The following is a 16,034-nucleotide window of genomic DNA, read 5'->3' on the forward strand; positions in this document are numbered from 1 at the left end:
CTTGACACAGGGCTCTGTCCTTCCCTTCAGACCCTCCAGCCTCATCTTCCACTTCTTCCCAACAGCCACCTCTGCAGTGGTCAGGCTGCTTCCAACCCTGCCAATACCTTGATTTGCACTTCTGGTCCCAAGATCGTGAGAGAATAAATTTCTGTGGCTTTAAGTCACCCAGTTTGTATACTTTGTGATGGCAGCCCTAGGACACAGATACAGCTGAGGCCTAGAATCCAACTCCCTCTGCCCCAAAGGCATACTTTGATTTTCTGCTTGTATTGAGTAGACTTGGAATACAGCCTATAGAGTATGGGTCAACAGAAATGGAGATTGATTTATGGCCTTGAAGATAAGAACACAGGCTCTGGGGTCTGGTAAGTCTCATTCAAGTTGCCAGCTGTGTGTCTATGGCAACTCTCTTAGCTTTTCTAAGCTTCCATTTCCATATCTACAAATAGGGTTAATAAAGATTGTTGAGGAGGCTGAGATAATATATATAGTGCTTAATATGTTACCTTGTGCACAGGAAGATTTAACAAATTCTAACGCCTTAAGGCCCCAGTGTAATCCAGAACAAGAGTTCTCATCCTCTCTTAATTAGATGGAGATCAATGAATTGGCCACAGCAAAGGGCAGGGAGTGGGGGGAGTCCCATAGTCTCTGAGAAATACAGGGGCAGGTCTCAAGTAATGATGGACTATGCCAATGGGAGGATGTGAAATTCCATTTACAAGGATAGCCCAAATTGTTATTAACCAACAACAGTGAGGAAAGAGAAGTGAAAGGAAGGAGGAAAGAAATAGATCCTAGGTCTTGGAGCTCAGAGAAAACTGTGTGGGGCGACACAGGGAGCAGTAGCTCCCAAGGGCAGCAGACACAGGGTTTGCTCAGGCAGGATGTGAGGGAAGGGGTCCTGGATTCCCCTTTGTGGAGAGAAGACTCAACCAAAGGACAGCGTAACCAGTGGGGCTTACCCCATCACACTTTGTTAGAAAGTAGTGATCTAGAAATAACTACTTGATTAGGAAATTAGCACTTGAGGATTCTCATAACTAGTTATCTCTTGGCTAATTGGAGTGAAAGGCAGAACGGGTTTTACTTGGAAATGTAGTGCCTTTTTTTTTTTTTTTTTTTTTTTTGGTCATTTTATACTGTGCCTTCCTAGAACACATAACCATTTTGTTTTATTCCTAGAGAAATAATCCATGACATATGAGCTTTTATCACAAAAACATCAAACTTTATCTTTGGCACAAAATAAATGGTTGATCATTGTCTTTTGTCATTTATTGTAAAATATGTTATCTATGATAACTCTTGATATGCATCCCACTCCAATCTTCTTCATATTTAAAATAGGTGAGTAATTGATTTCTGAGTGTGGTGTATTTGCTCTGTAGCTTATTTGCATACTTACATTTTGATACTGAAAGAAATCCTAGGAGCTAAACCTCAGAAGTTGTAGACTTTGCCTAGATAAACATCTGCTGTTTTAATGGTATTTTGAACTGCAGAGCTACCATTTAACAACCCTGTATTCTTTTATTTTTTATAACTGAGTAGGTGGGGAAATGGGAAAGAATTCTAAAGAACCAGTCACTTCACCTTTCTCCTTCTCTCTGCTTCATCCTTTGCAGAGGAGCTCCTGCACCACCCAGGCCTTCCTCATGCAGTTAGTGTAAGAGTCCAAAGAAAGAAGAGATTGAAAAGCACTTCAGAAATTCTCAAACCCTACACCAACGTAAGGGACTACAGAACTGCAGGAGGATTTACTCCCTTGTTGGTTAATCACTTTTTAAATGTGTTCCTTGTTCAGGTAAATGTGACATCTGCTTTTTGTTTGTTACTTGTCTGCTGGGAACCATGTATTGGTTATTTCATCAATAACACACATTTAATAAATGTTCACAAAATTAAATGTATTAGTCATTTATTCATTTAAGCAGGAATTCCTGAGCACTCTCTATAGACCATGCCCTGAGAACACAGTGATGAGCAAGAGAGTCCGTTGTAGTGTCCACTGTCGTGGAACTGACATTCTCCTGGGAGAAACACACTGAAAGAGGCACAGGGCAGATGGCAGTGATTGCTGTGGTCAGAGAGGTCTTGCTGAGGAGGTGCAGTTGAGCTGAGTACTAAAGGATGAGAACAGGTCACATAGGGAGGAGCTGAGGAAGAACTCAGCAGGCAGAGCTTAGCAACGGTAAAGGCCTGGAGGATGGAAATGAAAAGAAACTGATGTGATGGGAGGGTAGCAGTGAGGGAGTATCAAAGAGCGAGGCATCTGGACCAGTCCAGACCACATTTCTAAATGGAAACCTGCCTCATTCCTGAGAATATATCCCAAATGGAGCACTCCTCTCTTTGATGAGGAAGGGCTGGGTGAAGGCCCACATTCCTTTCTCTAAGTGAGTGAGTGCTGGGGGTGCATTGGTGCATGGAAAGGGTAAGTAACCTACCCAAGGAGCACCAGTGGCCGTGGATCACTTGACCCTGAGCCAGCTCCTGAGGGTGGCAGGTAAGGTGGGTGACCCAAGGCCTGCTGGTCAAGCCAAGACTTAGCTTGTTAATTCACTCACTTTTCTCCTAACTTCAATATCTGGGACTTTTCCTAGTACACCAGAGCCTGCCTGACATATCTTTGCTGCAGCTACGGGTTTCATTGAGAGAAGATCTTTGGTTCATTGGACCAGCGAGCTCACTCCACAGAAAACCTCAGGAAATGACAGACCCCCACCACTTCAGATAATCTGGCAGTCTGTGGCCCAGGTCCCCTGCTCCCTTCCCTCTGTCCAGATGCCTGACCTAAATAACCAGGTGGGGAATGGGAGAAAAGACACCTGAGCCACCAACCCCTAGCTCTACCCTTCCCAGGACTGGAAGATAACAGATGATGTCTTCAGAAAACGAGGGCTGGGGTGTGGGAACTCAGCCAGGGGGTGGCCAACTTTTCCTGTAAAGGGGCCGGATAATAAATGTTTAGGCTTTATGGGTTACATACGGTCTCTGCCACACATGCTTCTTTGTTTTTATTGGTTAATTATTTCTTTATAAACTTTAACCCTCTAAACCCTTAAAAAGGTAAACACTGTTCTTAGCTTGTAGACCTTACCCTCAACCTGAAAAGTGGATTACAGTTTGTTGACCCCTAACCTAGGCTGCTTTACCCTGACAAACTTCAAACCGGAGGCTACTTAATCCAAGTTAGGGCTGGAAGAGCTGTTTCTTTTAATCTCTATGGGAGTACCCTGAGGTGGGCCTTCACTGACAACTGCATCTCAACATCCCTAGATCCCCATTCCCACTTTCCACATGACCATCCTCACTCACCATCAGTGAAATGGAAGCTGGGAGAGGCCAAGCAATCCCGCAAGGCCATGCAGCTAACAAGTGGTAGAGGCAGGACTTGAACTCAGGTATTCTGATTCCAGAGTCACTGGTCTTAACCACTGTGCTATACTATCGCCTGCTAGAAACTAGAGCTGTGGCTTTCTCTTTCTGGGCAAAGCCCCCATCTGTACAACAGGTGGGGTGGTGTTTTCCTCAATGTGAGAGGAATACCTGATGGCAGGTGAAACAATTCCCATGGTTCACACACAGAGCATCAAATAATATTGATTCACAGAATGAAAAGATGATTGTCTTTTCACATCTCTCTCAAGTCTTCCAATAATGTCAGGGAAGAAGGTTTAGTCTGATGTTAATGTATCTGTAAAATCTCTCCAAAGCATGCTAATTTTCTTTTCTTTTTTTTTAAACAAGAACAGGCTTTATAACTCAGGGTCCTCAGTAGGCAGTGATAGCTAGCTAGAATTTTAGTAGCACTGCTGTACTATTATTGTTACGTCTCTTGTTAGTTTCATGGTTTTATTTTTTATTGCCTTTTTGATTATTTGCTATTTATGAAAAATGTTAGTGTTGCCATTGCAGTAATTCTCTTGTCCATTTCTTCATAGTTATAAGATTGCTGCTGAAGCTCCTGCCATCACACCCAAATTGGAATTAAGAGGAAAGACAGGGTTCAGCCACTTTTGTCTCCTATTACCAGGAAAGCAAAATAATTTTACATACTTTGCATTGATCGAAACTTGCTGCATGGCTACACATAGCAGCAAAAGAGGCTGAAAAAACGGGTGTTTGACTGGATACATTGGTACCCCAAACTAATCAGAATTCTATCATCAAGAAAAAGGCATACATCCAGTGCTCTATAACAAAAGTGTTTGCCACAGGCTGGGAATCCTTTGAATTTTCTCTTTAGTGTCTGCAAAGAGCAGGCATGGAAGTCAGAGACGTGGAATGGCTTAAGGAAATTTAGTAAAAAGCCTGTTTCTCTTTACCTTGTTTACCACCAAGACACTCCCTTCCTCATAGTGCAGTAGAAAACTGACAGTCATCATCACTCCTAAGGAACAATACACAATGAAAAAAACAGTATCGTCATAGTCTTACAGTGGTGGCAAGGAAATCTTACGGGTTTGTCCCCATTGGCTATTATAGCTCAGAGTGCTAAGCTAAAGAACTCCTCACCTTTTCAATCTGCTGTGAAGAGGCTATATTTACTTACCTGCACATACCTCCAAATATGTACCCTAGAAATCAGATTTGAAGTCTTATAAATTCCAGAAATAGGATGTTCTTATTTCAAAAACTACTTTTCAAATTAGTGTTTTAATTCAACAAGCATTTAGTGAGTGCCCACACTTCCCCAGGCACCTTCTTAAGTGCTGAGAATATAGGGGTGAACTGGACCCATAAGGCCCTGGAGTATATATCCTGGTGGGAGAGGCAGATGAAAGATCTGCAGAAAAACAGGATCTCAGGAGGATTAACAGCTGAAATCAGGAGACAGACTTCTGGGCTTGAATACAAATTCTGCAGCTTCCTGGCTTTGTGTTTTGGGCAAATTACTTGCCTCTCTATGCCTCAGTTTCTCCATCTGTAAGATAATAAGAATAATTATAACTTCACAGAGTTACAGTGCGACTACTTTTTTGACTCATAATGATTAAACACAGCCATATTGAAGGGCCAGAACACTAAGATGTAGACAGTGTTTTAAAGGGTAAAAAAATGGTGATGACAAATTACTACCCACCTCATTTGGTGGCTGAGTGTATTACATGGCTTAATGCATGTAAAGTGCTTAGAAATGTTGCTAGTATGGCCAGGCGTGGTGGCTCATGCCTATAATCCCAGCACTTTGGGAGGCTAAGGCAGGTAGATCATAAGATCAGGAGTGCAAGACCAGCCTGACCAACATAGTGAAACCCTGTCTCTACTAAAGATACAAAAGATTAGCTGGGCGTGGTGGCAGGTGCCTGTAATCCTAGCTACTCGGGAGGCTGAGGCAGGAGAAGCTCTTGAACCTGGGAGGCAGAGGTTGCAGCAAACCAAGATTGTGCCACTGCACTCCAGCCTGGTGACAGAGTAACACTCTGTCTCAAAAAAAAAAAAAAAAAAAAAAAAAAAAAAAAAAAAATGTTACTAGTATGTAGTAAGTGCTCAGTAAATGTTAGCTATTATACTATTTCAAGTACTGGGTTTTCACCTGATGTCATGCAGTGTTATACAAGGTCTCCAAAGATACTGAGAAGTCCTCAAGGCCAGTTTTAACAAGCATGGTTGCCACATTCTTGTGCTTATAGTTGAAGATTTCTTCTTTCAGACACTTGCACAAAAGGATACTTCTAAGATGCATTTGCATTAGGTGGCGAATTTGATCCTGGGTGTGAAAAACATTGAGATTTGAGAATAAAGGATAGTTAAGACTGAGGTTGCAATTACTAAAGGAAAACCCCAACAGAGAGAAGTGAAGTCCTACAATATCATGCACCCTCCCCTGACCCACTCGCTCTCCCCAAACACCCATGACTGGCTATATTTTATCAGCATTTCCCATAAAGTCAAAAGGGAAAATACAGACCTGGGCTTTCATGGAAAGTATTTTCATTCTCACAACCAGAATCCCTGCCTTTAATTTTTTTTTTCTTGGTTTTTAGATCTTTAACTTTTCCTTCAGCACTTCAGTACTCAACTTTTTGAAAATCATCTTTTCTGAGGAATGATATTTCCTGGCACAACATCATCTTTGTCAAGTGACTCAGTTTGATTTTTTTGTTTGTTAATATAAAGTGGCCCCAACTTACAGAGAAAAAGTGGGCTCTTGGTATCAGTTTGATGTCAGGGTTTTTCCATGTTTGAGAGGGAGCTTTAAATACCACTCGATTTGAAGGTGTCTTCAGGCGAGCTCCAGTCCTCTGTCAAGATGCTTCTGGCCACCGTCCTTACCTCTGCCCTGCTCCTGTGCTCCGTGGCAGGCCGGGGGTGTCCAACCTCGACGGGGATCGTCAGGGACATCAACTTCCTCATCAACAAGATGCAGGCAGGCTGCAGGGGGCGCCCGTGGGAAAGAGGGTTACTGACAAAGTGAAATATGCATGAGGATGAAAAAACTCGGGGCTGACTAAAGGTTCTTATCTCTCTATCTACTTTAGGAAGATGCTGCTTCGAAGTGCCACTGCAGTGCTAATGTGAGTGAATGCTCTTTAAGAACTTTCCAAATTAATTTTAATTTTCACATCTGGAATCTTCACTCTGAAATTTCCCTTGCAGGTGACCAGTTGTCTCTGTCTGCCCATTCCTTCTGTAAGTACAGTGAAAGAGTATAATTTTGACCTTGGATTTTTTTGGTTTGATTTTAAGTAAAAATAAGTTGGTTTATTTAATATTTAATGTTATACATTGTTGCTTAATTCATTGGTTACAATTAGTATTCCCTGTTAAAACCACATTGTTACAAATTATTCCCTTTTAAAACTAGGATCTTGAAATCCTATATTATGAACCTTTCTTTGTATTTAGTTAACTTTATGCCTCTTGAGAAGTTTGAACACTTTTCAACAACAACAAAAAAAGAATCCTGAATATCTTTTTAGATAGGTGGCCATGTGCACAATTAAATAAAACTGAAACTAAGGATATAATCATTGCTAGAGGTCATATCATATTGCTTTCTACCTCATTTACTGATAACTCTAGAGTTGTGAAACAATGTAAATAAAAAGACTACTCCTTATCATTCATCTGGCATGAATGATCTTTGGGCTATACCTCCCTCTCCCTGCCTCCTCCCTTCCTCCCTACCTCCCTGTTGTCTGTCTAGCTGATTAGAGTGACTGTTGGTTTGAGTGCTGCCCTCTGGGCAGATAGAGGATCTGAGGTTTTGAGTGGAAGGAGGTCTTCCAGAGGGCCACTGCCCACTCTGGCAGGAAGGACGGGTGGCAGGAAAGTTCTCATTCCTAATTCAAACTCCTGGTTAGGGTGAGGAGGAGGCACTTCTCCAAGGTGCAGTGCTTTATTCTTTCTCATGCAAGGCCTGGGAGAATCTGAGCTTCTTGCCCTAGCGAGAGTAAGACATCGCACCCATCACCATCCATCCATTAGAGGAGAAGAGGCTAGAGCGCCTTCTGGGCAGGCACCAGGCAGACAGCACAGCCCCTGCCCCTCGGTGTACACTCCATGTTTTTAGCTGCTGCTGAAATACCAGCTGCATTCAATTGTCACATCCCATTAGCTGGTGTGGAAAGACTTTTCCTCACTCTGCACTTTCAAACTTACAAGTCTTGAAGCCGGGAATCACCCATTGAAAAGAACATTCAGAGCTGACTATTTCAGGGCCCGCAGCCCTCATGTTTCCTGGGTATAACATACAGGAAATCTCCTCCAGGGGGTGTCACTGTGGAAAAATGGCATCCCCTTTAAATATGGAAGATCACTTCCTACATTGGCAAGGGACCTATCTAAAAATAATGCAAGTTTGAGTAACGGTGATTAAATAAAAATAATCTCTTATATTGCTTTTTGTGATATATTTTCAAAGCTGTCCTCAGAATATTTCTTTTAATAAATCCTTACTATTTACCAGGACAACTGCCCTGGACCATGCTTCAGGGAGGGACTGTCTCAGATGACCAATACCACAGTGAAAACAAGATACCCACTGATTTTCAATCGGGTGAAAAAATCGGTTGAAGTACTAAAGAACAACAAGTGTCCCGTAAGTTTGTTTTCATATGTGATGTGTTCCTGTCGGTGATTTCTATGTGAATGGTGATGCCAACCCTGTTTGAACGCAAAAGGATGATAAAGTTGGAATTGACACTTCAAGGCTGATAAAAGACATCTAAGAAATTTAATCAGAAGTAATATAATTAAAGTGAGATCCATTGAAACAATAGAATTAAAGTGAGATAGATCATTGTTCCCCCTAGTTTTAAAAAACATGCCGACAGAGCCATTTACTTCTCTCTGTTATGGAATAATGAAAGAATCCTTTCTGAGTGTAATTAGAAGCCACAATCTAGAGAATCAGGGATGTAGCTCACATAATACGAAATTATCCTAGAGAGTCAATGTACTAACTGAACGGATGTTGTTAAAAGGGATTTTTTTTTTTTTCCTGTTGGTTAAGGAGGTTTTGTTTTGTTTTGTTTTGGAGACAGAGTCTCGCTCTGTTGCCCAGGCTGGAGTGCAGTGGTGCCATCTGAGTTCACTGCAGCCTCTGCCTCCTGGGTTCAAGTGATTCTCCTGTCTCAGCCTCCTAAATAACTGGGATTACAGGTGCGTGCCACCACACCCGGCTAATTTTTGTATTTTTAGTAGAGACGGGGTTTCACCATGTTGGCCAGGCTGCTCTCCAACTCCTGAACTCAAGTGATTTGCTCACCTTGACCTCCCACAGTGCTGGGATTATAGGTGTGAGCCACCATGCCTGGCCTGGATTAAGGAGGTATTTAAAGGGCAATGCACCCAGGTCAAGGTGGAAGCTGCCACTCATCCTGAATGCCCATCCACACATTCCTTTCTTCAGCGTATACCCTAGTCCCTGACAGCAGAGTGGGATGGCTAGTTGGGTAGAGGTGACCTCCCTCCCTTTTTTGGGTATTAGCATCTCCACACAAGATCCTAGAAGTCTGAAAGCCCTGAGCTCAACTGTTTAACTGCATGCGTTTCTACCATCAATGGCATCTAGTTCTAAGTGCTTAATATATGCTGTCTCACTGAATAAATACATACCTTAGGGACAATTATTCAATTTATCAGTCTCAGTGAGGTTAACTAATTTGCCTAAGGCTGCATATTTAATAAGTGGCAGAGGTGAGATTTGAACTCAGGTCTGTGTGACCTCAGAGCCCCACTCTTAGCCACTGTACTGTCAAATGACCTTGGAAACACAACCTTAAAGGATAATGATACAATGTTAGGCCTCAAAGAGTCCCCAGAAAGACTTTCTCTAATGGGGAGATTTAGGGTCACTTAATAGGGGTGTGTGTGTGTGTGTGTGTGTGTGTGTGTGTGTAAAAAGCCCTGAAATCCAACTTGAGGTCAACCACCTATGTTGTCTTCACACCACGTGAGCTAGCCTGGACCTGCCCATCTATTTGCTCTGGGTCTCAAGCCCCTTCCCTTCCCATCCCCACACTCCTCACCACCGACTCTGGCTCTTGGCAGGTCGGCTCCTGGGGCTGCCTGGCTCTACATCATTTGAGTCTCTCTGTCCTTATCGACTTTCATCCCCACAGAATTTTTCCTGTGAACAGCCATGCAACCAGACCATGGCAGGCAACACGCTGACATTTCTGAAGAGTCTCCTGGAAGTTTTCCAGAAAGAAAAGATGAGAGGGATGGGAGGCAAAATATGAAGATGAAATATTATTTATCCTATTTATTAAATGTAAAATGCTTTCTCTTTAAGTTGCTACAATTAAAAAATCAAGTAAGCTACTCTAAATCAGTATCAGTTGTGATTATGTGTTTAAAATTGTATGTCTTTATTTTGAAATAAATACATATGGGGGGAAAATGACAGGAGCTGGTCTCCAGGCAATTATTCATCTCTTGCTGCTCAGAACAAAGAAAGCTACAAGTGTTGTTAAGGGGAAGAACAGATCAGAGACTCCGATAGTGATAAGACTCCTGATGTTGAATACAGACCCTCAGACTCAGAGGCTGTAGCTGGGGCTGCAGGGGAGGCTGCAGGGAGCAGTTACAAAGAATGTCTGTGGGGACCGTCTGAGGGTTGCCGCTAGGGGAGGCTGAAGGCATATCTGAGGGAGGGAGCCCTGGAGCACTGCTAAGAGGGCTACGGTCCTGAGAAACTGGCCGTGTGCCTGACATAGGAGAAGGCAGCAGTTTGGAGGTGGGAGACTGCTCAAGAATGTGGGCATGCAGAATAAATGCTTAATAATTAACTGCTTAACCCCCTAGTTATGGTAGGAAGTGGATACTATTATTACATGTTTTTGTTCTATATATACTGAAACCAAAGCTTAGAAAGTCTCGATGGCTTTCCCAAGATCCCACAGGTGGTGAGATTTAGAAGAAGGATTCACCCCTAGTCTCTGCTTCCAAACCCTTTGCTGTTTGCATTCTGCCCCTTTATTATTCTCTTTATACCAAGGGCATAAGGGTGTACACTGTGCTTCTTCCAACCACAGCCTGAGGGTAAAACAGACCCATCATAATTGCAGTCCACACTCTCATATCCAGAAACCTAGGGAGTCAGATAGGTTTCAGAATTCAAGCTTTTTAGCCTTTTAGAAAGTTAAAACAATCCATGTGCCATATATTACATAACACCCACAGCAGTGCCTGGGGCAAGGTTCCATAATTAAACCTATCAATCCCGCAGCAGTCACTGAAATGGTCAAGTTTTGCAGCCAAATAAGTCCTAACAAATCTTGAGTTTTCACAGTTGTTTGGATTTCAGAATAATGATAAGAAATTGGTAAGCTGCATTAACAAAACAGCCTTTCTCTAGCTCATGCCCTACTTACCCAGGGAGGCAGTGGGGGGCACTCTCTCCAAGACATTTTATCTGGGGCTGGGCTGGGTGGCTCCAGGAGGGATAGAGGTTTCTGCAGCTTCCTGGACAGACTGCCGCATGGAGTTCCAGATCGCAGCTGCAACACCTTCTCTTCTCCTCTGCTCCATGTGGGTTTTCTGAATGACTGGCCCCAGACATAGTTGAATCATGTGACACTGTGGTTTACCACCTGCAGCATGGGGAGACACCAGCCCAAGCAGGATCACAGCAGGGACAGATGCTGATGGTTGGTGATGGTTTCAGAATACAACTCGGAAATGCAACGTGTTGCCGGAGGAGATGGGCAGAGACGAGCTTACACTCACCGATGCAGATTAATCACCAGCATAGCTTGGTGCTTTCCCTCAGCTTTTCTGCAAAAGTCACATAACCTGCAGTGTTTCCTCCTGCAGGCAAGCTCCAAGGAGGGTTCACTTACAGTGAAGTGAGCAATAATTATCATCTTCTCTGTGCCAGGAGAATTGAGATTCATCAAGAAGTCACCCTGGAGAAAGCAGAACTAACATTTACTGTTTACTCTGTACCAGGCACTCTGCTAAGCCTATTTTGTAGAATATCTGTTGGATCCTCACAACAACCCCATGAGATATTTATATAATTGTTGTATGTAATTTTTCCCACTGCACAAATGAGGTAAGTAGGCCCAAGAAGGCTGCCTACCTTGGCCAGAAGCACGTTGCTCACAAGTGGTGAAGTTGCTACCCTCTCCAGGTTGCCAGGCCCCAGGCAGAGTTGTTTCCAGTAGATTCCAGATCAAAGGACACGCTGCAGGCCAAAGCCAAGCCAAGATGTGGCCAGCCATAAAGCTGGCTTGCCCATCTATCCATCCATCCCTCCCTCTGTACACCTATCCAGTTTGAAGCAGGAAGACGCTGTGATGTTTCAACTTCACAGTTCCTCTCCTCCCATTGTCACATTGTCACCCTGCTTCATCGACCCCAGACCAAGACCTCCCTTTCTCTGTAAGGGGAGGCCTCAGCAGAAACTCAAAGAGGACCCAAAGGGCTTCATTCTTTATTTTTATCACTTGAAAAAGATGGCTTTAGCCAGGCACAGTGCCTCTGAGATGGGAGGATCGCTTGAGCCTAGGAGGTCGAGTGTGCAGTGAGCCATGACTGCACTGCTACACTCCAGCCTGGGTGACAGAGCAAGATCCTATCTTAAAAACAAACAAACAAACAACAACAACAACAAACAGATGGCTTCATTGAGATATGCTTCATATACCATATGCAATACAATTCATCCATTTGAAGAGTATAATTCAATATATTTTAGTACATTGGCAGGGTTGTGCAACCATCCCTCTTTATACTGTATCATATTATCTGTAAATAGAGGTAATTTACTTCCATTTTTCCAATTTGGATGCCTTTTCTTTCATTTTCTTGGCCAATTTCTGGCTAGAACCTCCAATACAACGTTGAATAGAAGTGGTGAGAGTAGATATTCTTGCTTTGTTCCTGATTTTAGTGGGAAAGGATCCAGTCACTCATGATTAAATATTAATATGATGTGAGCTGTGGACTTTTCATAAATGCTTATTATCAGACTGAGAAAATTCTTTTATTCTTGTCTGTTGAACACTTTTATCTTGAATGAGATTGGACTATGTCAGATGTATTTTCTGCACTTATTGGTATAGAGGTTATTGATACAGAGGTTAATTCTTGGCTTTAGAATTTCCAATGGTAACTCTCCTAGCCCTGGGATAGAAAGTAACTCCTTGGGCTATGGAAGAGAAGTCAGAGAGGAGAGGATGAGGGCAGACACTGTTGAGTTCCCTGGAGAAGAGCTCTCTGCCTGGCCCCCAGCAGAGCCTGGGGGAAGAGGGCAGCACTCCTGGGGAGGGCGAGGGGGGCGTGTAGAAAACCGAGAGTAAAGGGCACATGAGCCATATTCCCTGAGTGCCCTGGGAGATGACATGAAAAGAGAATGCCTCTCGCCACCACACCTAAGGTTTGGTATAGGGAGGACCACCCATAGGCCCTAGGAAGCTGATCTTGATGCAGCCCCCTGAATAGTTTCAACGGAGAAACCAAAGATTTTCACCCAGGGCAGAGAGGGGCACTGATGTGTCTTGGAGGATGGTAAGGCCGGAGAGACCTTGGGATGGGCATATATGGCATGCTCAGACCAAGGATAGGGACCAAATGGGGCTGACGATGCTTTTACAGAAGCCACCCTGGAGGGAAAGCCACGCCCAGGACTAGCCGGGAGGAACACCAGGGTAGGAGAGACAGAGCACCTCCCAGAACCCTGGAGCCTCTCCCTAAATCCCAAGCCTCCCAGATCTAAAGTCAACCCCACGGGAAGGTGGAGAAGGAAAAAATCTTGAACTGGGCATTTAACTTGGAATTTCGAAGTTTTACCCTGAAATGGCAAAATTATTTTTTTCTGTCATCAACTTGAAAAAAAATCTCAATTTAGTTAACAAAAAATAAAGAAACCTTCATTTATTTGCTGCAGACCTGAGGCTGTGATTGAATCACTCAACAGACACTAAGAAGTGCGCAGTGAGGAGCACGCGCTGGACTCAGTGTGCGGCTGAGGAAGGCGCTACTGCTGTCCTTGGGATCCACGGTGCAGGAGCCGGGAGAAACCTGGCCGGTGCTGAGAGGAGACGGGAGGCATGGGGGCGTGGTGCTTGAGACTGGAGGGAGTGGCTGAGCCCAGAGCTCACTGGCCCCTCCCCATCCTCAGCCAGAGGAGCGATGCAACGTTTCACGGGATGGTTTCTGGCTCCCTGGTGCTGATGGTCTGGACTTCTCTGGACCAAACATTTCTTGGAAACCTCTTTGATGCCAGCCTAGCAGAGTGGACATTGGGGATCAGACCTTGGAGGGCTTGAATCAGTGACTCATGAGGCATCCCAGGCATCAGAAGGGCCACGTCAGTGTCTGCACCATCCTGGCCCACGCTTGCTAACTGATGTCCACTTGGAGGACAAAGGCCAAACATCTGCAGCTCTCAGGGCTTCACATGCAGAGATGAGGCCCAGGGAACACTAATCACCCTGTGTTCACCTCCTGGAAAAAGCAAACAACCCAGATTCAGAGGAGAAGGCAGGCAAAGAACAGAAACCAGAAAGATCACACCACGCTCCCCCTTCCTCCAAACCCTATGTTTTGCACTTTACAGTTTACAAAAACACTTTTGCACTTGATTGTTATGGAAGCCGTGCAAAGGAGGTAAGGGAGACCAGTGTGGCCATTTTACAGATGGCTCAGGGGGCACCGATGCCTGCAAGAGCACACAGGTAGGCGATGGCCCGCGTGAAATTGGAACCCAAGGGGGAAGGTCTCCCTAGTGTGAAGTTCTTTCCACCACAGAGAAGGAAAAGGGCAACACCAAGGGAGATGGTGATGCCCAGGAAACAGGAAGAGAAGTGTCACGGGGTCCAGGTGCTCTCACCACAGGGCCAAGGTCGTGCACTCCCAGACGCGGACTCCTGCAGAGGGTTTAGTTGACCTCTGCTGCCACCAAGCGGCCGTTCTGAGGGTATCAGCCTTTGGATTAGGGATATATACATAATGTATGTGTAAACAGGTCAAAACTACTTTCATAGAACACTAAGATGTTATCTGCATAGAATACTAAGATGTTATCTGCTCTTTTCAACCTTATTTCTCACAAGTGTACAATGGAGTTTCCCAAAGGCTATATTGCAAGTGATAACCCATTGACTAAAAGCAAAAGGAGACAGGGGAACACAATTGCCCTCTGTTTAAGCCAGACTTAGCTGCAAAAAGGAAAAACAACACAAGTCTTTTCGTTAGTTACATTGGTTTAGAAAGAATCATTATTTTCATAGAATGTTATTTATGTTAAAATGTCATGGGTTTATTATTATACCTAAATGGATATTTTTGAAATTCTGTTTGAATTTCCAGTAAATGTTGGTAAATATATAAGCAGACGTTCTTTGAGGCCCTTAATAATTTTCAGAAGTGAAAGGGGCTGCTGAATGGTAATGGTTTTTGTTCTTCTTTTCATCGTTCCTAGTAAGGCAAATTGGCCAACCTTGAAGCCCCCCAACTCCAGGACACAGACACCAAAGCTGGTGCTTGGCTTGGAATTCTGTTTTGTTTTCATCCTTCTTAAAAATAGGATTCCATTTGTTTAAAGACTTTCCTGACCATGACACAGAAATTAATGCCTGGTACTAAGCTCTCTGAGGGCAGAGTCCCTGCCATTGTCACCCAATGCCTGTAACAGCACTGGGAACAGACTACACGCTCTCTCTCTCTCTCTCTCTCTCTCTCTCTCTCTCTCTCTCACACACACACACACACACACACACACACATTTGGTTAAATAGAAGCATAATGTGTTGATGGAGGAAAACTCACAAGCTGTTGGCCCCAACTATTCCACAAGATTGCCCTCTCCAGAAAAACCTAAGAGGAAGTAGATCCGTTGCTGGCTAACGCCTCCCAGATCTGGCTACCACAAGAGGTTTGTTTGGGTTGGAGCCGAGTTTCTTCATTAAAGCCAAGTTTAATTCATTGCAGCCCAGGTGCTCCTGGGTGAGAGTGAGGGTGTAGAAGATGTGCTGAGGCAGTGTCTGCCCAGCATGTAGGAGGGCAGGGAGGGGAGGGGCTGTTACTCAGAGCCGGACTGAGGCTGGGCAGCGAGGCAGAGCCAGCCCGCAGCCTGAAAAACAGGGAGCCCTAGCTCTGCAATAAGATGTGCTTTTATTTTAAGATATTATAAAAACAATATATGCTTGCTGTAAAAAATTAAAACATTACAGTAATCACCATCATCAAATCACCATCGTTATAGTGATATACAAAGAAATCACCATCATCAGAGTAGGAACTGAAAGCCTTCTCCCAATCCCACATCTCAGAAATAGCCACTATTAAATTTGGTGTGTACCTCTCAAGGGTTTTTCAATGCCCATATAATTACCCATATATGATATGCATCTTAAAATGAAAATGAATAACATCTTATATGTTATTCTGCCCCTCCATTTCTGCACTTAAAATGTCGCTGACCTATTTCCATGACAATATATGTAAGATCTACCTCATTCTTTTTAGTGGCTGTTTGTTTAACTCCCTCTTCTATTGACAGGCATTTGGAAAGTTTCTCAATTTTCATTATTACAAACAATTCTCAGTTAACATGGTCACGCTTGCAT

At 43.8% G+C, this 16,034-nt stretch overlaps 1 protein-coding gene across 1 annotated transcript; it reads left to right on the forward strand.

Annotated features, from left to right (window-relative positions):
* Nucleotides 1-6,251: 6,251 nt before the first annotated feature.
* On the forward strand, nt 6,252-9,789 carry IL9 (interleukin 9). The gene is given in 5 exon segments (NM_001292075.1): nt 6,252-6,379; nt 6,492-6,527; nt 6,610-6,642; nt 7,922-8,053; nt 9,579-9,789. Coding segments are annotated over 5 exon segments (438 nt in total). The 5' UTR covers nt 6,252-6,262; the 3' UTR covers nt 9,699-9,789.
* Nucleotides 9,790-16,034: the final 6,245 nt, after the last annotated feature.

This window comes from Chlorocebus sabaeus, chromosome 23 (genome assembly GCF_047675955.1).
Source record: "Chlorocebus sabaeus isolate Y175 chromosome 23, mChlSab1.0.hap1, whole genome shotgun sequence".
Classification (NCBI taxonomy): Eukaryota; Metazoa; Chordata; class Mammalia; order Primates; family Cercopithecidae; genus Chlorocebus; species Chlorocebus sabaeus.